Source organism: Megalobrama amblycephala, linkage group LG14 (genome assembly GCF_018812025.1).
Source record: "Megalobrama amblycephala isolate DHTTF-2021 linkage group LG14, ASM1881202v1, whole genome shotgun sequence".
NCBI classification, from domain to species: domain Eukaryota; kingdom Metazoa; phylum Chordata; class Actinopteri; order Cypriniformes; family Xenocyprididae; genus Megalobrama; species Megalobrama amblycephala.
Window position 1 is genome coordinate 38,416,309 of NC_063057.1, and position 25,443 is coordinate 38,441,751.

The window sequence follows — 25,443 nt, forward strand, 5'->3', positions numbered from 1 at the left end:
TGAGCTGTCGATCATGTCTAACAAGAGCGATTCATATTTCTAGAAGAAGCATCACTTACCCTTCACTGTTAAATGAATGAATGTATATTGTTCAGTCTTACACTCATAGTACCCTTGATCTTCCTTTCTGAGATCAGAAATGAGAAGAGACAGATTTTGTGGAGAACTTTCACTAAACAGCACACGTCTGCCGCTGTACTTCTCATCCTCAAATACTTTAATCCATCCTCGTCCACTGCGATGAAACTGCCATGTGAATGTGTTGACTGTAGACTGAGGATGAGCGCAGGAGCAGGGCAGCACCACTGATCCACCTGTGTATCCTGTTATTTCTATTGTCTGACGCTCATTTGAAAGAATACAGCCTGAACAAGAGAGCTTGTCAAAAACTTACAAATGGGCTTTACTGGAATATATAATAATCAGGAAAAAGCGGAGAAGAGCTTCAGGTTTGTGTTCATGAGCAGCACTTTATTGTGTTTATTAGATCTCACAGTAATTCTCTTCTTTGAACGAACTGGACATTTAATATCAACAACTTAATCTCTGAAGGATTTTTGATCAGAAACTTGTAGTTTAACACAATGTAAGTTATGTTAATGTAAATGAACATGATTGTGAAAATGTTGTGAGGGCCTTTATTCAAACCTTAGCGACTTTTAATGAACATAGAAAGACAATGTTGTTTTATTTATTTTTCTTTCATTGGACCCACTTTATATTAAGTGGCCTAACTATAAGTACATTGTACTTATTTTTTTAATTTATTTTTTTGATGTAAGTACATAGTAGTTAAGGCCACTTAATATAAAGTGGGACCCTTTCATTTGTGTAGACAAATATAATATTTATTTCATCCTTAAGGGATTCAAAGACAATTTCAGTTTGAATATCTCTGCAATTGACAAATTAATTCAACATTCTGCACGTGTGAACAGACAGTCTTATCTTAGGAAAATTACAAAATACAAATTTCTTAAAAGATGCTTTTTTAAAAAATAAATAAATAAATTGTTTTTAGATATGTTTTAATTTTTAAACTGATCTTTTAAATAACTACAACTACATCACACTGATCTCACACCAGTTCCTCATGAATTAAAAGATAAATCAAGTCTGAACTTACCAGAACTAAATTGAATCACAAAGAAGAAAAGATATAAATGGTCCCTCATGACTGGTTCTCACTCACTAATAGCACGACTCTGTTTTGTGTGGGCTCGGTCTTTTTTCTTTTTTTTTTTTTAGTTCCTGTTAGCTCTTACTTCTACTGAAACTTCAGCTTCCTGTTTCATGATACATCTCTGTATTTTTTCATATTTAACCAAATAATCAAACAGGACTATATTGGTGGTGTAGGGTCAAATATTCTTTAAATAAATCATCAAATGAGTCAATTAAAAAAATTAAAAGTTTTTAAAAGATTTAAAAGTTTAGACTGCTTTGTTTATATACTGCATGGCTTATTTATTTATAGTTAAAGGTCATGATTGGCCTCATGTCTAAAACTAAAACAAGCTATAGTTATTTCTCCAGGTTCTCATGAAAATGCTTCTGACTTGCCCCTATATTTTTTTTTATTTATTATACTCCGTTTTATTAGCTCATCTTTGCAATGTTTGTGTAAAAACCCTGAGAGAAGCAGATCAGAAGCTCTTGCCAATCTCGCATCTTTATATAGTCTCACATTATGTCATTTTGCACATGAAACCACAGACACCTTCACACACAGAAATATGCTCAGTTGCTTCCTTAAAGGGAACCTGGTGTTAAGACTTGTATGGCTTAATATAACATAAATGATGTCTCTTAATGAAATATGTAGTAGAAAACTCATGAAAGATTTATGTTATTTAAAAAATCCATGGCATATTTGGACAATGGCGGCACCATTTTGTTTAGCTGCACAGTGCGTTATATGTCAATGACGTCAAATGCTTGCACTCATGCTCTACTGACACTATCCTGTTGCTTTTTATACCACAACAAAACTCAGAATATATTATACGATGCCACATTGTGCAGCTTTTGGTTGTAATTTCCAGTCGAAGGGCAACGAGAAAAGCAATTTAAGTCTTTACAGCTTTACTAGCGATAAGAGGAGAAAAAAATAAGAAGTTGTGAAGAATGTGGACATACAAGCCACACAAGTCTTAGTATGTCCTGATATTGTTGAGTTAGATGCGTTCCTGGTTCAACATATTTTGTTGATCCTGAACAACATTGTAGTCTGAAAATTTAGTCTTAACCCTATTCCTACCCCTAAACCTAACCCTACCCATAGTTATCCCAAAAATCAGAGGGAAATGATAGATGAATAACACTGATGTAGAAGCACCAATTCATGATTTTAAGCCTAAACTTGACATAATCTGTAAACTTGTCCCTCAAATCTGAATGTTGACCCAGGAACATGTTGAACTCAGTAATATCAGGTTATGCGAAGTCTTAACACCAGGCGTTCCTTAAAACATCCCATCATGTAGCATTTACATAAATAAACACCTAGAATTAAAATATTACATAAATAAAAATCCCATTAATATTAAATCATGAATTTAAAACTCTTTTTGTAGTTCAATCATGACAACTCTCGGAGTGGATTAAATTCAACCAGCATTTATTGGCATGAAGTATACATGGCTTGATTTTGGCATACGAGATCTGCTACGCTGCTGCTGTTGCTGCTGAGCAAATACAAATTTGTTCAGCTTAGTCAAATAAAACAAGGAAAAGGCTGCTGCAAGAATGGTAGAACCCCTCAAAGCATTGGACCGCATGGTCCGTGCTACCCAAGTTAAGCAAGCGGCTGAGTAGCTTCGGCCTGATACCCCCACCCAGCAGATCTGAACGCCAAAATATGTGTACTGCTGCTGCTCCGTAGAGCTAATAGGTGCGTGTATGACTATCTATGTGTGCCTGGGCCTGCTTTGCCGAGTGGCTTAACACTTGAGCTTACCTAAATATGCATCTGAACTAGTGGCCTAAACTAGAATGATAGTGAGCCAGAGCTCATATGCATAAATAACATGCCTATAGAATGTGATTGGTTTTATCTAATGCAGTGTATGGTATGCTGTTTTTTTATTTGTGACTGCTCCAGAACATTTGTCCCCGGTCCCCTGCATCAAACTCAAATCTTGCAGCCCCTCCACTAGCTGAGGATTCGTCTACTGTAAAATGCCGCATACATGTCGTTGCAGTTGTATCTGAATATAATATTTAATATACCCGGATGCCCAGTGCCACCTGATAATTTATGCATACATGACTTGATAGTTTATTATTTGATCGTTATCCTATTATTCATTATATAATTTATAATTTAATGGCATACGCAACAATGGCTATTCATAGCAATATTTAAATTCTCATACAAATCATTTCATTACCCAGAATTACCCAGTAGTTCAAAATTGCGTATATAAATACACAGACAGACAGACAGACACACGCACGCACACACATACACAACACAAACAATGTATTGAGCACAATAGCTTGGCTCTCATTACAGGAGCGTGCAAACAACTACTTGTCTTGGCAATTGGCATGTAGTAGTGCCATTACATAGAGTGGAATGTCCGCACTGCAATGAATCTACTAGGCTTATACTCCTGTTGTTAAGCAATGATTGTGCTGAGCAGTTATGCTTCTGACTGATAAAAACACCTCTGAAGACACACTCAGGATGAACAAACATGTCCATGATCGTCACGCAGCCCAGCCACGCGCCGCAACGGAACACCCAACACTCTCCACGCGACTCATAGCTTTGCCAGGTAAAAAGGCTTAATTACGGCGTCACCAGTACTTGCTTCATCAAAAGTACCTTGCACACTTAGGTAAGTGAATGCAGACCTTTCTGAAGGACAGCAGTGAAATCTGAAACTGAGTTGTATCCGACATGAGCGTAAAGCCGGGTTCACACTGAGCGATTTATAATAGTCCTTTACGATGGTTACTTGTCAGACTGTACGAACATGATCCTCATGTCACACTGTAGGATCTCAGCTGTCATTAACCCTCAGGGGTCTGAGGATTTTTGGGACCCTGGAGAAGTTTTGACATGCCCTGACATTTGTGCTTTTTTAGTTGTTCATAAACATATTAATGACAAAAGTGTCATTACACTGTATTCAGCACAAACTAGGCTACAATAATATGTGAGGAACATGTATGTACATGTTTGTGTTTCTGAAGGAATAACGTTTATGCGTGGTTATTGAAAAAACAAAAAACTTAAGTCACTGAAATAAAGCCAAAAAATATATATTAAATCTTTGTTCACAAGACTTCTGGGTATTTGAGGTTGTAGACTAGAGTTTTTGCTTCAAAATGAGGTAAAAATTATGCTGCCTGCTTGTTCATATAAAACAATAGAGAGATTTAAATTTTCTAAAACATCTTTGGTCAAGAAACACAGTATGCGTGGAGGCGTGAATCCTCATGTATAATGGGTGATTCTCACCTGAGAAGACAAAAGAATCACATAATAATGACCTGAAATGACATGTTAATGAGGCCTTTCAGTCAGGTAGGCTGTGAAAAAACCCTTTGTGATCATGATTCAAATCGCATCATGGTGTAAATGAAACATACAGAAAAAACAGCAATACTGTGAAATATTATTACAATTTAAAATAAAGGTATTCTATTATATTCTTTAAAATATAATGTATTTCTGTGATGCAAAGTGTCTGAACAATTATGTTACCTCTATGGCATTTCATATAGGCTTTTAGCTTAAAAGCATGCACATTTGGAGAAATATTGATGGGTTCTCATATGTTTGTCAATTTTCTATATAGAAGAGTAATATTTATTTCATACTTTATACTTTATACATTTATTTATACTCAACAATTCATACTTGCAGCCGGAGGGCGCTCTATACACCTTTAGTCCACAAATGCCTGAGAACTAAAGAAGAATAGGCAATCCAGGAACTAACCGAACTAACAGAGGCCAGAGATCGCTAACTATGGCTATTCAAAACACTTTTCAAGACAATAAATACACGATTGAGATGATGTATGCATGTATTGACTGAATTTGCGTCTGAATAGCGCTGACTCCGTGGGTGTGGCCGCATTAGCGGATAATGAGCTGAATCACGGATTTCTGACATGGCTCTCTTTTCATACAGATTACATAAACACAGAATGACTTACACGATTTAAAACCTGACATTTCAAGGTTTTTTTTTAGACTTAAGTGTAATTTTTTTGTCATTAGTATTCACTAAGTTACAGTTCATTTTCTCAGAACTATCAGATTGGACTTCCTTCAGAGGGAGACGAGAGATCACGCATCATGTTAGTTTTCTTTATTTTACAAAAAAGCACAACATTGTGTTTTTACTCTGAGTGTACACAAATAAAAGAAGATATCCCACAGATTAAAATGGTGTATAGCTCTTAATTGTATGTGCAACATTAATGGAGTATTTTGAGTCTCTTTCACACTGATAAGAAAAAAACCGTGGTGGTATCGCCGGCGATACCCTCAGATCTCAGAGTGTTAATGTCAGACTGTACAACAGTCAAGACGTGTTAAAAACGGACGCGCGCATGAAAACTTGTCTGGAGTTTTACATCATCAAAACATACACATTCGATGACAGTGAGCTGCATTACACACGGGACTGAAATGGAGGCTAACAAACACATCTCTATCATTAATTTTAGTCACGGCTTGTCTTGAAAAATGAAGACAATTTGACGTTTGTCGTAGGTGAAGTCACACTGCAGGATTGTGCACCAAATCTTCTGACACTGCCAGACCCACACAGCAGGAGACTCCTAGGCGGATCCGCATTCAAGTCGCCAAACCCGCGTGACTAGGCCCAGAGGATCAGCTCTGTCTCCAGGCAGCACCGTAAATTCTACTGTAAATCAGTGGATCCTGAGTGGACCCATGTCGGATCCGATGAAGCGCACACGCCTTTACTGTAACGGTTGTATCAATTTGGGGGTCCCAAGTGGACCCGCCGCGAAGGTAAGGTTTTAATTGCGGATGCAGCACGGAGCCACGGCGGGTCTTCTTTGCGGATCTGTCACTGCGCGCAAGTAGACGCTGATACGGGTCCGTTCGCGGATACGGTCCGAAAGCCGCGATACCTCCGTGGCTGATCCGCCATGAAGTTCTTTTGCTGTGTGGGGAATTTCATCGGAGGTAAAATTTGATCGCAATGGTCATTAACCGGCTGTCGGTGAACATGTCAAACTAGCGATCAAAGACTACAGATTTTAGGCTAGGATTATAGGAATCTTTTAGGATTTGCAAAATTTGTCTCAGATGACTAAATCGTGGCCAAAATCGCACAGTGTGAACCAGCCTTAAAAGCGAGTTCAGACTGCATGATTTTAGCCCCGAATTTGGCTTGCCGACAGGTTGAGAAATCGCGACAAATGCCTGAAATCACAGGCAAATCGGTGCTCGTTTACGAGAGTGACAATCACGCAGTGTGAATGAGCAAAGACGCGATCTGAGAGAATCGCCGACGAGTCGCTGACACCCATGAGATATTTAGCATGCTAAATATCTGGACCTGTCGGCGATTCAAAATCCTGCTGTGTGAAAAGTGTTCTGACTGAAAACTACATCGGCGATGACCGACAGCCAATGAGAGAGCAAGATACAGAGCAGCGGGGAGCTCGGGGAGGAGTTATAGACCACAATATCAGCAAACATGGCTTCATACACATAAACATTACAATTCTATCAAACAGAACCAAAGCACAAACATTTGCTTGACCATCCGCAACAGCAGCACATTGAAAAGTTATGTATTTACCTCCAACTCTCATTGCAGAACACACAATCCACAGTCTCCCCAACCATTTCCTCCTCCATATTCTTCTTTTCTTTTTCTTGTTTTCGCTGCAAATCAGCACACAGGCAATTTGTATTGCAAGCTTCTTGCGGGCTACTATTTTTAATAATAAACATCTCGCGTGTGTTTGGTTGTGAAAAGTGTGTGCCAGACAGAGTTGTCGGCGATTCTTCCTATTCTAAAGTCATGCAGTGTGAAACCTTCTGTCGCCGATCCATCGTGCAGTTTGAACACAGCAGCGACTGAATGCTGGCCAAGATAGTCATGCAGTGTAAAAAAAACAGTGACCCGACTACTCTGAAAATCAACACAACACAAATCAACATAGGAAAATGTATAAACCATTAAACATTCAACAGATGAAGAAATGGCATGATGAGGACGTGAACAACACAACACAACACAACACATGATCAGTAATACAAACATATCTGCGTTAACTGATGTTCAATATGCACAAAACAGATAACTGTGTATGATGTTACAAAACGAAGTGTATGCATGCATGTGTTTTCACAGTCCATTGTCAAAATAAGAGTCCTTTTTATAATCCAAGTCTCTAGTCACAGGGCCTCACTGTGACAGTGCCGTTATCGATTTGTGGTGTAGACACTGCTATTCTTTAGAATTTTGTTTTTACTTTAGAATAATTTTTTTTAACTATATGTTTATCATTATAGTTATCATACTTGGTGTGAACAGGCCTTTAGCAAGGAAAAGAGAAAGGTATTCAGAATTGCGATTGTCAGAATAATATCTTGTCACAATGCTTATTATTTTTCACATCTGCTTCTGCTTACATTTAATATTAAATGATTATATTCCAAATTATATTAAAGGAATATTATTAAAACTAATGTAATGATACAGACTAATACTAAAAACATTGCAATTATGGGAACAATGACAATATTATCTCCCTTTTTGGCAAAACATCATTCAGAGTAACAAACCATGGTCATTCAGTGTAACGGAAATATTTATGTAAAAATTAAACAATATACTTATTTGGACCTGTACTTATTAAAATATACAAAAGAATATGTGATCATATTAAAATTATTTTTAATTCCTTACAAAAACTTCTTGTTGCAAATGTGTAAAACCTAGTGGTTTGAAGGATAGTGGCAAAGTATAAAGATTTAAAAATTACAGTTAATAAGTAGTCGATTGCTGCACTCTGTTGCTTAATCATTAATCATTCTAAATATTGTTACACTGAATGACATTTTAGTGGGTGTTGTCTTTAAATCATGCTAAAAAAAAATGTATTATAGTCATTATTTTTGCTCAGAAAAATATAAAATTAAACAGGACACATTGTAATGTATGGGAAAAAAACTAAATTTAAAGCTGTATTACACATTTTTTTTTTTTTTTTTTTTTTTGACGCTTGAAACCCCCTATTCGTCTGTGACCCTTGAACTAATTGTTTCAACATTGATAATAATAATAAATGTTTCTTGAGCAGCAAAATCAGCATATTAGAATGATTTCTGAAGGATCATGTGACACTGAAGACTGGAATAATGATGCTGAAAATACAGATTTGCCAATGCAGAAATAAATTGCATTTTAAAATATATTCAAACAGAAAATAGTTATTTTATATTGTAAAAATATTTCACAATATTACTGTTTTTACTGTATTTTGGATCAAATAAATGAAACCTTGGTGAGCAGAAGACACATTTCAAAAACATTAAGAAATCTTACCGTTCAAACACTTTTGACTGGTAATGTATATTCAAATATACTTAAAGAATAAAGTTATTTAATGCATTTGTAGATTTTCAGTGTAAATGATTTAATTTGATATTTATTTATTGAACAAATTTAAGAATTTGAAATAAAAGATTTCATTCAAAAGCATTCATTTAGGAAGATTAAGGAAAAATGGCCTTTATAAAGAAAAAAATGCCCTTGTGGTAAATATGATAAATATGCAGATTTAAATATGTAAAAGCTAATACAATACTGATGAGAATAATGCAGAATAAATTATATTTACACCCAAAAATAAAAATCGCCTTGAACGTACTTTCCGTTTCCGCATTCTCCATAACGCTTACGCTGAATGTTCTACGCCTTCCCTATTCTACTTACGGAACGAACGCGGCGCCTGTTTCGTTTTTTTCCGTAAGTAGAATAGGGAAGGCGTAGAACATTCAGCGTAAGCGTTATGAAGAATGCGGAAACGGAAAGTACGTTCAAGGCGATATTTTGTTTATAAAGCATAAACGGTTGTATTTTTTTCGTAAATGGCCAATCGTTTCTCTAGATAAGACCCTTATTCCTCGTCTGGTATCGTTTAAAGCCCTTTGAAGCTGCACTGAAACTAATTTGGACCTTCAACCATTTGGTAGCCACTGAAATACACCAGGCCTATATGGAGAAAAATCCTGGAATGTTTTCCTCAAAAACCTTCATTTCTTTTCGACTGATGAAAGAAAGACATGAACATCTTGGATGACATGGGGGTGAATAAATTTATCAGGAAAAGTTTATTTAAAAGTGGACTAATCCTTTAACCGATGTTTATCACGCACATGCCAACTCAATAAAGTTGCACAACCACTTTATAATTCCTCTTATGATTAGTTTTGTCTGTCACTCATTTCCATTAAACAAACTAATCATAAAAAAAAATATTAGACATTCATTTGTATGCCTTTAATAGTACACACCAAAAGAGCCTATTGATTATTATTTGCTATTTGAATATTTAAGAAAAAAAGTCTTTGGCATAGGAGAAGAATCTGATCATGTGACCATAATATATTGAAGTGTAAAGAGTCCATCTGCTCTTGGCAAAACAATTAAATTATGTACAACAAAACCATCTTCATGGTTTGATGAAAACACACAAAGTGCCAGAAACATAAATATTTTCCTTGTTCCTCTATTCTTGTTGAGTCTCATTTCTTCCTTCATCCAGTAGTTTTTTTAACAGCAGGATTTCTCTAAAAAAATTACATGACAGTGATTATGACAGTTTTTTTGTTTTGCCAGCAAGCAGGCCATTATAGCGGTTTTAGACATGTTGCACAAAATATACGGTACAAGTCTGTTTCAATACATAAAATCAAAAATGCTCATTAACAGTATGAGGGACTAAATTAGTAAAATGAGAACTAAAATAAAAAAATAAGCTAAAAATAAAAAAATACTGCGGCAATCGTAAAACTAGTATGCAATGACAAATGAACAGTGTCTCACTTTACTATGCTTTCAACTGTGTGGCAACAGTTTGGTGAGGTTCTTCCTCTGTTCCAGCATATCAACATCCATACAGGAAAAGAGATTAAGACTTTTTCTAACAGAAATTACTGTAAGAGCAAGACATGTTAATTAGAAGACCATCTCCCCATTTGCCCATGTACTGTAACATGTAAAGGACATAAGCTCAATTACTAGAATAAACACTGTGAATGTGAATTCTGTTTGAAATGAAAAAAAAAAAAGGATTTAGGATTGGTATTGACACTCGGTGAGCTCCACTGCATCATTCTGTGTGTGATCAGGTGGGAATGCCGTTTCAACATAGACTATAGCAGAACATGCCTCTTCATCCTGGAGAAAGAGGAAAAGATTGTGTTCATACCAGAATTTACACTTGCATAGACAGCACTGCATGTAACTGGTTGTAATTGCAGTTTTATTTTTTATTCTGTGGCAGAAACAAGCTTCCATAAATATTCTCAGCCAGGAAGTTTTGAAACATTCTAACATCAGAATTTAACTTAAAATGTCTTATATCTTCAAATAAACTTAAATTCTGCCACTCAGAATTAGGTGCTTTTTCAAAAACAAAAGAATAAAACCAGCTTATCCCGAGGGCTGTTCCATAAAACAAGATTAGATTACAAGTCAGACTTATTTTTGTCAGACTTATTGTCACGACAATATTTTTGTCAGACTTATTGGGCGACATATTTTTCCCGATGTGAACCGTCAACTCCAGTCCACTACAATTTGGAGTGGTTAAGGCCCGGGTATACTTCATGTCCCACGTTCCCCTCCTTCTTGCGCACAGTTGAGCGCGCGGGCCTTTCAAAGATACTCCTTTACCCATCAGCGCGGAAAGACGCATTCGGCGCATGCAAACGCGCACCATCCGTGGTCATAAAAATTCGACTGCGCGGAGAGTCAAAGCTAGTCCACAGTCTAGTAAAAGTTTCTTGCTTGCGCCGACTGAAAACACACGAGAAACAGCATGAGACAGGAGACATTGCAGTACTGAATGGTCCATGCATGTGGATTTGGATAAAACAGTTAATCAATTTGATTCCGTGCCCGAACGCCGTTTATCCCTTCACAGTGGCGTCTAGTTGATGGGCATGCAGGGCTATTGAATTATTTTTCTTATTATCATGCTACTTTTATTATTAAATTAATATTGCAATTCATTTGCCCCGTGATATCATAGCACATCACTGCATAACCGATGCGCTGCAAGGACAATAAAGTATTAGTTAGCTTACTCCTCATTTAAAGAACAACTTGTTTAACATGAAATACTTCTCCACTCACTATGGGCCACAAGAGAAATATTAAGAAAATAAATTAGATTCATCTCACATCATCTCTAAGAGAATATGCACCGTTATTGCAACGTCGGATGCCAAAAGCTCATTACGTTTTTACTTTCAGTTTCTGTAGTGAATAGTCCTAATTGACTGGAGTTTAAGACTTCTTCACCCGCATAACTCTCACGCAAAGTATGCACATTGTTTGTGTGATATCAACTGGCTCGCCTTCATGGTTTAAAATGGAAATATTTTCAATATTGCGACGTGGCATTTTTCTTTAGCATCAGTTGCTCGCAAAATGATAGACACTGATTCTCATATCATCCACGCGAAATGGAAATATTTGCATGATTTTCTAACATTTACAGATGGAGAATATACCAGTGAAATGTTAGAGTGTTCATGGGTCTGTGTGTGTGTGTGCACGTCCGCTCCTGCATTGTCAGCGTTGCCTAATTACAGCGCACCTGACGAGTCAATCTTGCGGTCACAGGTATACCTCATCTGCACTGCCTTTATCTGGCTGGCGTTTCTATGGAGTGTTGTCGGATCATTGTTGTTCATGTCCTGTCCTTGATCTCTGCAGCCCTCCTAGTTCCTGCGTCTCTACGCCTGGAAACTGTTCTCTTCTGGATTGCTTGGACTGGTTACTTTTCTGCCTGAACTTGAGACTATGCACTGCTGGATTATACTGCACCTGCTACAGTTCTGCTATTGTCTTGTTGCAGTGGTTTAAATAAAGACTGTTCACTTGCATTTGGATCTTGTGTTTCTGTTTCATGACAGAACGATGCGACCATTATCGATCCAGCAAGTGCTTCAGATTTAAGAGACTTTTTGACTCATAGTAATTCATGCATGGATCGCCAAGAGGAATAGATGGCAGCCTCTAATCGCGCTGTTCAAGCTCTGGTTTCTCAGGTCTCAGAGCTTACCACCCAGATACAGCATCTCCATTCACATTAAGTCCGTCCAACAACCTGCTGTGTCTATTCCACCTGTGTCTTCTGTCTCGGATCAGGCCGTTCGTTTCACCGAACCCCATCTTCCGCCTCCAGCTTTCTACTCAGGTGAGCCCTAGCAGTGTCGTTCTTTTCTTGCCAAGTGTTCTCTTTACATCTCTCTCCAACCATCATCTTTTCCCACTGAGGAATCAAAGATAGCTTTTGTCATTACGCTGCTTTCTGGACGGGCGGCTCTCTGGGGGACTACAGTTTGGGAACAGAAGCTTCCATGCTGCACCTCTTTTCAGTCATTTACGGAGGAGATTAAGAAGGTTTTTGATCGAGCTGTTTCGGGCAGGGAGGCGGCTCGTTTCGTGGCTGAGTTATGGCAGGGGAATCGGAGCAGAACGGATTTTTCTATTAAAGGGATGGATTCTGGAATCCATTGCTGCTTCAATACATATCTTTATTAATCAACATTTATATTATTTGAATGACTTCTTCAACGTATGTTAAAGCATTTATTTTCCTTTGTACCCCTCACTGAGAGAAAAGAACATGTTATCAGGATGTTTTGGTAACGTTTCCTGCTCAGAGCAGAGCTCAGATCAACTTCAACCTTGAAGAAGCTGTGAATCGTGTATCTGCGCTAAGTGTTTTGTGCAGGTCCCTTGTACTGGTGGACAACTGGCACTCTGCTAGTCCAGCAGACGCTATATGTCATGACCCCAAAAGGACATCCAGTACCTAAATCCAGGGTCCCCTCGTCATCATCGTGACAAAGGGAGATACGCTTCTGACTATTGATGGAGTATTTTATCCATCCAAATTCTACAATACAATTGTAGAATTTGTTTGCTTACTATAAAAGCTAGAAGTATTGTGAGGCCCTTTTGGCCTATGTAACTGTAAGGGTCAAACAAGTTTACTTGGCCACTGAGCATATTTCGTTGGTAATTTTCCACCAGACAACAGGTGGCTGTGAAATGAACAAGATCATTGTTAACTGTGTCATATGAAGGCATCTTGCCTCTGGGGTGTATTGAATGTTTTGATACAATGTTGACTATCAATTGGCAGAAGGCCATGAGAGATTAAGGTAAAAGATGTACAGTAGTTGGCAGTCAGCCACCCTTACTAAGAAAATTGTCCCTTACATAAGCAACACCTGAAGTTTTAATGACTATGGCAGAAAGGTCGGGGAGTACATGGGAAGGAGGTGTGGGAGAAGAGCCCCCGTAGATGATATCATGGAAAATAACTGTAAGAGCGAATATTACCAGCCAATGATATTACTGTCACAGTTCCCTTGTCTCCTGGACTCCATTACCCATTATCCTCCTGTTTCCACACCTGCACTCACTTCCCTCGTCTTCTCCCCATCATCACGGATCACCTGCACCTGGACTCCCTCATCATCACTGCCTTTTTAATGGACTCACTCCCTTCACTCCCTGTCCGTTCTCTGTTGTGTTTATGTGTGTTAGTTGTTCCTGCTTCCTTTATTGTAATAAATACCTTTGTTTAGTGGATCTCTGGGAACGCCTCATCTCTCCTGCAACAGCACCGTAACAGAAGAACGGACCCATACCGCTGGAGATCCATCAAACAAACATGGGTTTGTTTCTCCTCGCCGAGGCTCCCGCTCCTCCCGTGCCTCACATTCCGATGTCGGCAGCAGATTGTCTAATTGGGCTCTTTCAGGTTGGATGTTCACTGGAGAGGTATGTGGAGGAGTTCATAGAGTTAGCTTGTAATAAGTAATGTCACAGTTTCCTTGTCTCCCGGACTCCATTACCCATTATCCTCCTGTTTTGGGTGATATTATTATTCTAAAACCACACATTCTGAGGGGATCCCAAGGGTTTATAAATCTGTCAAAATGTCGCGCCAAGATTCGAACCGCATCCAGTCGAACCATTCGAACCAGTTAGGCAGAAGCGAGGCTTCGAACGTCATCAATGACGTCACTGAACTAAAGCGATACAAGCTTCGATACGCGCTTCACTGAAAGCTTCCGGGATTTCTCGACACACGCTCCAAAGCCTCGGCACAGACCGTAACATCACTAGTAGTTAGTGTCGTTTTGGGGAGAACAAGTCCTGCAGTCCCTAGATCTCTGTATTTTAACCCTCTGGAGTCTGAGACTGATTTGGGGCTTGGAGAAGGTTTGACATGCCCTGACATTTGTGCTTTTTTCAGTTGTTCATAAACATATAAATGACAAAAATGTCATTACACTGTATTCAGCACAAACTAGGCTACCATAATATGTGAGGAACATGTATGTACATGTTTGTGTTTTTGAAGGAATAATGTTTATGCGTGGTTATTGAAAAAACAAAAAACTTAAGTCACTGAAATAAGGCCAAAAAAAGTATATTAAATCTGTGTTCACAAGACTTCTGGGTATTGGAGGTTGTAGACTAGAGTTTTTGCTTCAGAATTATGTAAAAATTATGCTGCCTACTCCTTCATATAAAACAATATATTGATTTAGTTTTTGTAAGACACTTTTTGTCAAGAAACACAGTATGCGTGGAGGCATGAATCATCATGAATAATGGGTCATTTACACATGAGAAGACAAAAGAATCACATAATAATGACCTGAAATGACTTGCATATTAATGAGGACTTTCAGTCAGGTAGGCTGTGAAAAAAACCCTCTGTAATAATGTCTCAGCTCATCATAAACAGCAATACTATGAAATATTATTATTTAAAATAATGGTATTCTATTATATTCTTTAAAATATAATATATTTCTGTGATGCAAAGTGTCTGAACAATTATGTTACCTCTATGGCATTTCATATAGGCTTTTAGCTTAAAAGCATGCACATTTGGAGAAATATTGATGGATTCTTATATATTTGTCAATTTTCTATACTGAGGAGTAATATTTATTCAATATTTATTGTCATCACTATGAGTGCTGGATACTGTGTTTTCAATTCATACTTGCAGCCGGAGGGCGCTCTGTACACCTTTAGGCCACAAATTCATATAAAGAAGAACAGGAACCAGGAACTAACGGCATGTCTTCTAGAGATCGCTAACCATGGCTTTAACATCCAAATAAACACTTTTCAAGACAATAAATACACGATTGAGACAATGCATACAAGTATTGCCTCAGAATTTGCGTCTGAATAGCGCTGGCTCCGTGGGAGTGGCCGCATTAGAGGATAATGAGCTGAATCACGGACTTCTGACATGGCTCTCTTTTCATACAGATTACATAAACACAGAATGTTTGTTTTCGATTTGACTTGCACGATTTAAAACCTGACATTTCAGTGTTTCTTTAGACATAAGTGTCATTTTTTTTGTCATTAGTATTCATAAGTTACAGTTCATTTTCTGAGAACTATCAGATTGGACTTCGTTCAGAGGGAGACGAGAGATCACGCATCATGTTAATTTTCTTTATTTTACAAAAAGCACAACATTGTGTTTTTACTCTGAGTGTATACAAATAAAAGAAGACATTCTATAGTTTCAATTGATATATTACTTATGTCTCTATGACAAGAAATGACAGAGTATTTTAAGTCTGTTTTGCTGCAATGTGAAAAAAATCCTGCAAAACGCGCCGACGCGTTTTCAGACCTCGGGGAGTTAAGAGGCAAATGCAGTGACTCATGTTTATTGTATAAGTCTTTTTGTTTGTTTGTTTTATATATTTTTTTCCCTTTACATTTTGGTTTACCTCAGTTGCGATCACCTCCTGCGACACGGACGTCTCTGGTTTCGAACCATAACCCATGCAAATGGGCAGATCTCGCCTTTCACTGGAGGAGAAACGCAGGCGCCATAATGAGGGTCTCTGCCTGCATTGTGGAGCGGCTGGTCACATCGCAGCAGTGTGTCCCGTAAAAGCCAGGGCCCGTCAGTAGATAAGAGGTTACTGACGGGTGGGGTCACATGAACTAAATCCTTTTTGCCCCTGATCCCTCCCGGCAGTTTCTGGTGGAGGTTGACGCGTCAGAGGTGGGGGTTGGTGCCATCCTATCCCAGCGTTCTTCCTTGGATGACAAGGTGCATCCCTGCGCGTATTTTTCTCACCGTTTGTCTCCCGCTGAACGTAACTACGATATTGGTATTAGAGAGCTGCTGGCAGTCAAGCTTGCCTTGGAGGAATGGCATCATTGGCTAGAAGGTTCGGGGGTTCCTTTTGTTGTCTGGACTGATCATAAAAATCTTGAGTACATCAAGTCCACTAAAAGATTGAACTCTAGGCAGGCCCGGTAGGCTTTATTTTTCGGTCGTTTTGATTTTTCTATTTCTTATCGCCCGGGCTCCAAGAAGATCAAGCTCGATGTGTTATCCCCTATTTTCTGCATGCACTGCCTTTATCTGGCTGGCGTTTCTATGGAGTGTTGTCAGATTCTTGTTGTTCATGTCCTGTCCTGGTTCTCTGCAGTCCTCCTAGTTCCTGCATCTCTACGCCTGGAAACTGTTCTCTTCTGGATCGCTTGGACTGGTTATTTTCTTGCCTGAACTAGAGACTATGCACCGCTGGATTATACTGCACCTGCTACAGTTCTGCTATTGTCTCGTTGCAGTGGTTTAAATAAAGACTGTTCACTTGCATTTGGATCATGTGTTTCTGTTTAATGACACTGAGGAAAACACCATGTCTCAAACGCATTAAAACAGCACAAAATATATGCTGTTTCCTATGGTGGATAGATTTGATCCATGATCGACCACTAGGGCTGTTTAAGAAAAGCATGCACGTGCAGTTATCTTGACTAGGTTAAACTGCATCAAATTAGCGGCACTGTGTGAACTTCAATTACCATTAATTTACATGACAACAGTGTTTTGCAAACTTTTTTAACGAGAAGAATATCAAAGTGCAGTAAACTGTAAAAATAAGGTGATAGGCATGTGCATTTGGCAAAAAACAAGTAACCAATAGTTTTTAAACCAGAACTTTGCTAGGGCCCATTAGGCAGTAATTTACAACATACTGTAAGAATGTGTTTTTGTACCTTTGCATATCTAGAAGATAAAACCAGAAATGGCAGAATCAGTGCTAAGGGAAACACTGCCACTAGAATGAAGAGATCTGTGGAGAAACATACAGGGCTGTTGACATGTTCATGGGAAAAATACATTATTGTAATCATCATTGTTGAATAATGAGAAGCAAACCAAGCCTTTGACTTACATTGAGATGTGTTGTGTGGTTGTTGAGGTGGTGGAAGTTCTTGTGTTTGGTGTGAAGGTTGAAGTGTTGATAAACTGATGGATGTGTGGTTTCTCTGTCCCGATAGTAACTGTACGGATGTGTGGTTTCTCTGTCCCGATAGTAACTGTATGGATGTGTGGTTTCTCTGTCCCGAGAGTAACTGTATGGATGTGTGGTTTCTCTGTCCCGAGAGTAACTGTATGGATGTGTGGTTTCTCTGTCCCGAGAGTAACTGTCAATGATAAAATAACAATGCAAACAGCATGTCATCCTACAAGTTTACTTTATTCCTCTAAATATTTAGATTCTTCATAAAATCAGTAGTAATGATGATCAAAATAACATCAAGAGAACAAAACTACCTTCAACATAAAGCCTGTAGGAGACTTTTTGAGATGAGACAGAACAATAATAGTCTCCTTCGTCCTCTGCGGTCAGTGCTGATATGTATAAAGAGAGATTTCCTGGAGATGTTTGATTCAAGAGTTTGACTCTGTTCTTGTGCCTCTCAGTCTTTTCATTTGGGTAAATTTCCTTATAAGCTTTTCCTACATAATACATCCATCGTATCTGTTCAGGTTTAGCCAGTAGTTCAGAGCATGAGCAGGGCAGAACCACAGACTCTCCTGCATATCCAGTCACCGCAATCGTTACCTCTGTGCTCTGAACCAAATTACAGCCTAAAAAATATTTATACAAGAAAAAAATCCATGAATGAGCCACATTGTAGTGAGAACAAAAGTGAAACTCAAAGGTCAGTGAATGTACAATTTAAAGTCTGTCACTGGTTCTCCAAATTTCTTTTTTCATTTTCAAATAATAATTTTGTAAAAAGAACAATTGAATGTCTATTCCTGAGATATCAATCAAGTCTAACAAGAGCGATTCATATTTCTAGAAGCATCACTTACCCTTCACTGTTAAACGAATGGTTATAGTAATTTTATCGTGTTCAGTCTTACACTCATAGAACCCTTGATCTTCCTGTCTGAGGTCAGAAATGAGAAGAGACAGATTTTGTGGAGAACTTTCATTAAACAGCACACGTCTACCGCTGTACTCCTCATCCTCAAATACCGGAATCCATTGTTTACCATTGCCAAAAAACCGCCATGTGAATGTGTTGACTGTAGACTGAGGATGAGCGCAGGAGCAGGGCAGCACCACTGATCCACCTGTGTATCCTGTTATGCGTGTTGTCTGACGCTCATTTGAAAGAATACAGCCTGAAAACAAGAGAGCTTGTCAAAAACTTACAAATGGGCTTTACTGGAATATATAATAATCAGGAAAAAAGCTGAGAAGAGCTTCAGGTTTGTGTTCATGAGCAGCACTTTATTGTGTTTATTAGGATTTTTGATCAGCAAAATGTAGTTTAATGCAATGTAAGTTATGTTAATGTAAATTAACATGATTTTGAAAATGTTGCGAGGGCCTTTATTCAAACCTTAGCAACATTTAATGAACATAGAAAGATAATGTTGCTCAAATCATTCAGTTTTATTATTATTAATTTATTTTTCTTCCATTTGTGTACACAAATACAGTTTTTAGTTTCAGTATGCATTACTTCACTAGTTAAGAAAAGAAGCTGCCATCCTGATTTCATCCTTTAGGAATTCAAAGACTATTTCAGTTTGAATATCTGCAATTGACAAATTAATTCAATGTTCTGCACATGTGAATAGACAGATAATTATCTTAGGAAAACTACAAAACACAAATTTCTTAAAAGATGCTTTATTATACTTTTATATACTTTATATATATTTTTTTTAATTGTTTTTAGATATGTTTTAAACTGATGTTTTAAATAACTACAACTACATCACACTGATCTCACAACAGTTCCTCATAAATTAAAAGATAAATCAATAAAAGTCTGAACTTACCAGAACTAAATTGAATCATAAAGAAGAAAAGATATAAATGGTCCCTCATGACTGGTTCTCACTCACTAATGGCATGACTCTGTTTTGTGTGGGCTCTGTCTTTTCTTTTTTTTTTAAGTTCCTGTTAGCTCTTACTTTCCTGTTTCATGATACATCTCTGTATTTTTTCCATATTTAAGCAAATAATCAAACAGAACTATACTAGTATTACTATATATTATTTAAATAAATCATCAAATGAGTCATAAATCATAAACTATTTAGACCGTTTTATGTTTATATACTACATGACTTTGTAAGACTTGATTTTCCTGCTAAGACAAAAACTGAGATCAAATGCCCTGCAATAAAGCAAAACTCATCTGGAGAGAAGATCTACACAGCCTTGCCCAAACCCCCCCCCACCCCCATATATAAAAACTATGCTTTTTGTTATGAGTAAGCAGAGCGTGACCGACTTATAGGTAGATATTTGCCCTGCATCCAATGTTTAAGGTCAGAACTGATGAGTTTGTGTCCGAGAAGAGCATTCAGTCAGCCAAAGTGACTTTTCTAAAGTGATATCGAGACCGCAGTGAACGAATAATTGAAGAGATAAGGTAATCAGAATAATCAAATGCATAACCAATGATTAATTTCTAATTTGAAACACCATCTAAGAGTAATTATCATTTGAAATTGGAGTCAGATTAAACCAGCAGCTAAAGTAAAATTGAAACTAAATGAAAAGACTGAAAAGACATACACGCATTAAACCTTCGCCCAGGCCGTCGGATTCCATTTTTGGGGTGATGGGGGGGTTTCCTACAGCTTATTTATTTATAGTTATAGGTCTTTGTTGGCCTCATGTCTGAAGTAATTAAATGAGTCTGGAGGCAGGAAAGAGTAAAAATAAAATAAGCCACAGACCTTCAAAAGAAACAAGAAGAGAAGCTCTGAAGACGAGACAGATGCTCACTCATCGAGGGCACACAGATGACCAGTTATTTCTCCAGGTTCTCATGAAAATGCTTCTGACTTGCCCCTGTTTTTTTTATTTATTATACTCTGTTTTATGAGCTCATCTTTGCAATGTTTGTCGTGTAAAAAGCCTGAGAGAAGCAGATCAGTATCTCTTGCGAATCTCACATCTTTATATATTTTTACATTTGTGAGGTCATTTTGCACATGAAACCAGACGCCTTCACACACACAAATACACACAGTTGCTTCCTTTAAACATCTATTTAGAGATGGTATGACATAGACCTCATGTTAATTATAATGGTAACACTTTACAATAACAGTACATGAATAACCATGAACTAATACCTGAGTTAATAGTTACTTCAACATGAACTCAAGATTAGTTAAGATATGAACTAATGAAGAGTGATCCTTTACTACGACAGGAGTCATAAGGATTCATGCATGAAAACAGAAGCCTTAACTACGCGTTAATACATGTTTGATAATTAATGCATTAATTAACATTTAGGGTAAACTAAATCAAACAGTCTCTATAAGAAGGAATAATACATATTTGGACTTTGAAATAAATGTAAACAATTTATTATTGTCAGAATTTAAACTACTGACATCAGCAGCTTCATTATAAACATTACTGAAAGGCACAGGATTAGTTTGTAATTATTTTCACTGACCCTCCCTATCAAACATATAAAATACTAAATACACTATTTATCTTAAAAGGTCTTAATCTGTTTTGTGATATTCTTTCCTATCAAACTAAACTACTGTGACTTACATCAGTTCCTGAGGAATCGAAAAAATAAAAAAAATAACCAAACAGGAAACATGAACTAAGGTCAGGGAGCGTTTGCTGGGATCAGATTCAGAAGTTCACTCTCCATTCACTCGCAGGCCGTGATCATACTTTACCTCCATTCTCTGACTTTTTGAAAAGTCACACATCACTTAACTGGGCTGAGTACTTATATAGTTGTGTTAGTACAAGTGTATTTGATAGTAAGTTAATGATAATCATGAGCTGAATTTGGTAAGTAGTTAACAGTGAATTAATTATGATTGTGCCCCCTCAAGTAAAGTCATGACATAATTATGCATTAACAAACCATTAGTTGATGGTTCGGCAGCATGCAGGCTTCTCCTGTATGGACAGTGGTCTCTGGCTGAACCCCAAGTGGCCATATATGGGGTCCTCCCCTGATGGGATTGTCGCTTGTGACTGTCACGGAACTGGCATCTGCGAGATTAAGGTAACATTACAGTCTCTGTTGTAGTAAATTCCCTATATCTCTAGTATGAGTCAAGTCTCAAGTCCTAAACTGAGCAAAAAGGCAGAAATTATCTTTGTTAAAGGAAAACGAATCTTAACTTAGACAAATTAATACATACCTGTCTTTTTTCAATGTGTGCACTTCATCTTTGCCCAGTGCGTTGTGAATGTGTTAGCATTAAGCCTAGCCCCATTCATTTCTTAGGATCCAAACAGGGATGAATTTAGAAGCCACTAAACACTTCCATGTTTTACTTATTAAAAGACGGTTACATGAGTAGTTACACGAGTAAGTATGGTGGCACAAAATAAAACGTGGCGATTTTCTAAGCGGATAAAAAAATAACTATATCATATGGCGGAAGAGCACTTAGTTTGCAGCACTTCGACCTCAGCGCTCAGTAACATCACTCCTGACTTCAGAAGTTTGAGTGGGGAGGGTGGGTTTTTAGGAGATGATGTTACTGCGTGCTGAGGTTGAAGTGCTGCAAACTAAGTGCTCTTCCGCCATACAATATAGTTCTCATTTTTTATCCACTTAAAAATCGCCACGTTTTATTTTGTGCCACCATACTTACTCGTGTAACTACTCATGTAACCGTCTTTTAATAAGGAAAACATGGAAGTGTTTAGTGGCTTCTAAATTCATCCCTGCTTGGATCCTAAGGAATTAATTGGGTTAGGCTAAATGCTAACACATTCATGATGCGCTGTGCAAAGATGAAGTGCACACATTGAAAAAAGATAGGTATGTATTAATTTCTCTAAATTGAGGTAAGAACATAGTAAAATATTGAAAAACGATGGTGTTTTCCTTTAATCTATTGTTCATATGTCCTTCTCACTGTTATTTTAGTGCCCACACTCTCACCAGGATGAAGCCAATCTGCGCATGTGTGCAGGGGAAAAGAGTTTCTGCCTCATCAATGATGGAGATAATGTTAAACTGGACCGAAGTCATGACTACTACTACCAAGTTCAGGCACAGCTTCACATTGTAGGTGCTGAGTACTGTGACTTTGTTGTGTGGAACTGTAATGACATTTTTGTGGAAAGGATTTTGCCTGATTTTGAACTTTGGGATGATGTGATACCTAAAGTTGAGTGCTTTTTTAGAAACTGTTTACTTCCAGAAACTGGGACAGCAAGTTACAAACTTACATGTGTAAAATATGATGAAACGTTATGTACTTAGTTCCAGGCACTCTTGAAAGTGGGCTGTGTGATACATTGCCGTTATATCAATACTGTTGTATGAGACATGACATTTTGAATATTGTTATGATTAAATGCTATTGAGAATACAGAATAATACATGGTGGTTTATTTACAAGATTAGATTTTTCAACAATTGTTATAATAACTACAAGAACATGGTGTGCAATAATAAATTGGAATCTATTTCATTACATATAATACATATCGCCAGTACAATTGGATTATTGGATAAAAATATTACATTTAAAACATATTAACAAAATGATGTCCCTCCCTCTTCTCCTTCCCTTTCTCCTTACTCTAATGGGACAACAGACTCACAAAGATTAGACAAGACACAGCAAATAACCCCAATCTTGTCAATCATTGCTAGTGCCTCACCTGGTTTTGTTGCCATGTGCTCTATGGGCATAGCCCTGCTTTGCAGAATCTGATATTTTCTTCTGACTAAACCGATGACTCTCTCAACATGAATACGCAAATTCGCTATTTTTCTAGTTTCTGCCACCTCATACGCTGACAGCTGTTTTCTCCCCTTGGTAAATGCAGGTATCTGTAGTGAAGCACAGTAAAATCCCACACTATCACCAATATTGAACCCACGGTCTGCTAGAACAGTATCTCCAGGTAACAGGTTTTTTAGGAGGCCACTCTCTATTGTGATCTGTTTATCGCTGACTCTCCCTCCCCAGGCACAAGATATGTAAGTGACATAGCCTTGGGGTGCAACACCAAGCAGAAATTTTACAGTATGGTGATGCTTGTAATTTGACCACGTTTGAGCTTGGGCTAGTAAATTAGAGGGCTTCTCAATAAAAACTTCAAAACAATCAACTATCACAGCAACTTTACATCCAAATGCCTGTCTGAATGCCATTGGCATTGTAGCTTGAAGTACATGCTGCTCTGGCCACTCAATTTGAAATTCTAACCTGTCATGAAGTATGTCAATTACTTTATGCCAAACTCTAGAAGCAGTGGGCAGAGAGATCTTGAACCTAAAAGCTAAATCTTTCAGCGGGAGATTTAGTCTCAGCTTCATCAAAACTAAGATGAACTGTTCAAATTTAGACAGCACAGACATAGGACCACATGTGATGTAGGGTTCACACAGCTCAAAAATCTGCATTAAAACCAAGAAGTTGGGAAGCCCTGTGTAGAACTTTGTCTTGTCTTCATTTTTTTCAAAGGACTCCTGGTTGAACTGTGCGTCCAGTGCTTTGGTCCGAAGATCTCCCAGCTCTGTTGTGTTCTGTCTCAGAACATCCTCCATCTTCTCAATGTCATCCATCGTTAGTTCAGTCTGGCATCCGGCATCTGCATAGTCTGCAATATAGCAGTCGGGAGCATAATTAGTGAAACTCACAGATGAAACATAACAGGTGAAACTCAAAATTAGAATATTGTGCAAAAGTTAATTTATTTCAATAATTCAACTTAAAAGGCAAAACATTTTTCACAATATTCTAATTTTGAATTTGGGGTTTCATAAGCTGTAAGCCATAATCATTTCAATTATAACAGATATCGGCATGAAATATCTCACTTTGCATGACTATATAATATATTAGTTTCACCTTTTAAGTTGAATTACTGAAATAAATGAACTTTTGCACAATATCCTAATTTCTCGAGTTTCACCTGAAATTCATGAATATGAATTATGTGCGTTTATGTGAAGTTATCTTTTTGACAACCTTTTTACAAACATGCAAGTTCTCTGGTCCAATTACACAGGGTGATTTTCTGACTATCACATTTGTAACATTTAATAATAATGCTAGTTACACATCTTAGCACAATAATTTACCTTGATCATTTAATGTCCCATTCCCACTGATGTCCTTTGACTGTGAGTTGTCAGCTGACTGATTCGGTTCAGGAGCTCTCGGCTGTCTGCGTTAGATCCGGGCTCTCAGCTGTCTGTTGGAGATTCAACATAGCCTCTGCACATTCCGACCGTCTTTGTTTGTCTTCCTTGAGCTTCATCCTCTGCTCTCGTTGCAGAGATGCCTCTGATTTGGGCTTAGTTTTTTGGTAACCGAGGTTGACTGTCGGAGCCCAGTCTACCGACTCAACGTCAACCAAAGCACTAGGGCAGCCTAAACAGTCACAATGAAGTCCATATTAGACTACTGGTAACTTAATAATCATTACTAAGTAAATTTGCATTTAACGACAACCTATAGATATATAAACACAGCCACAAAAAAGTTAGCTAGCTAACATACCTCCGACAAAGTGGTCACTGCAGACACGGGCATTAGCAGACTCTGCTCCTCCCGACCGCAGGCGTACGTTTAAAATCCACTTTTTACGTCGTTGTTCTGTGAGCTTTTTACATTTCTCACCTTTATGAACGACAATCTTTGGAACTCTGAAAAAACCCTTTCCTTTTTCACGGTTAGAACGATTGGAGCAGCCGTAAACTGCACAAAACATTGGCATTTTTACAGACGGCAGATCCTCGCTAATTCATCTCCTGCCCTCCATCTGAATTTCGTGCGTTCGCGAAGCAGCAATGTGACGTCACGTGAAACCAACCTATTTAGGCAAGCGCGCTCATAATAGAAGCGA

The 25,443-nt window shown here is 37.8% G+C and overlaps 1 protein-coding gene across 2 annotated transcripts in view; it reads right to left on the reverse strand.

Annotated features, from left to right (window-relative positions):
- Positions 1 to 64: 64 nt before the first annotated feature.
- The window catches only part of LOC125244920 (polymeric immunoglobulin receptor-like), a 62,266-nt gene continuing 36,887 nt past the window's right edge, over positions 65 to 25,443 (reverse strand). The window contains exons 2-7 of one of the 2 annotated variants that reach the window (XM_048155314.1): positions 18,429 to 18,743; positions 17,880 to 18,197; positions 17,646 to 17,749; positions 17,497 to 17,581; positions 17,318 to 17,394; positions 9,379 to 10,411 (exon numbers count right to left, since the gene is read on the reverse strand). In XM_048155314.1, coding sequence (XP_048011271.1) covers positions 10,307 to 10,411; positions 17,318 to 17,394; positions 17,497 to 17,581; positions 17,646 to 17,749; positions 17,880 to 18,197; positions 18,429 to 18,743 — 1,004 coding nt within the window. In that variant the 3' untranslated portion in view covers positions 9,379 to 10,306. Of the gene's footprint in view, positions 366 to 9,378; positions 10,412 to 17,317; positions 17,395 to 17,496; positions 17,582 to 17,645; positions 17,750 to 17,879; positions 18,198 to 18,428; positions 18,744 to 19,409; positions 19,502 to 25,443 lie in introns of those variants that run through there. The other variant, XR_007179401.1, reaches the window with a different exon arrangement.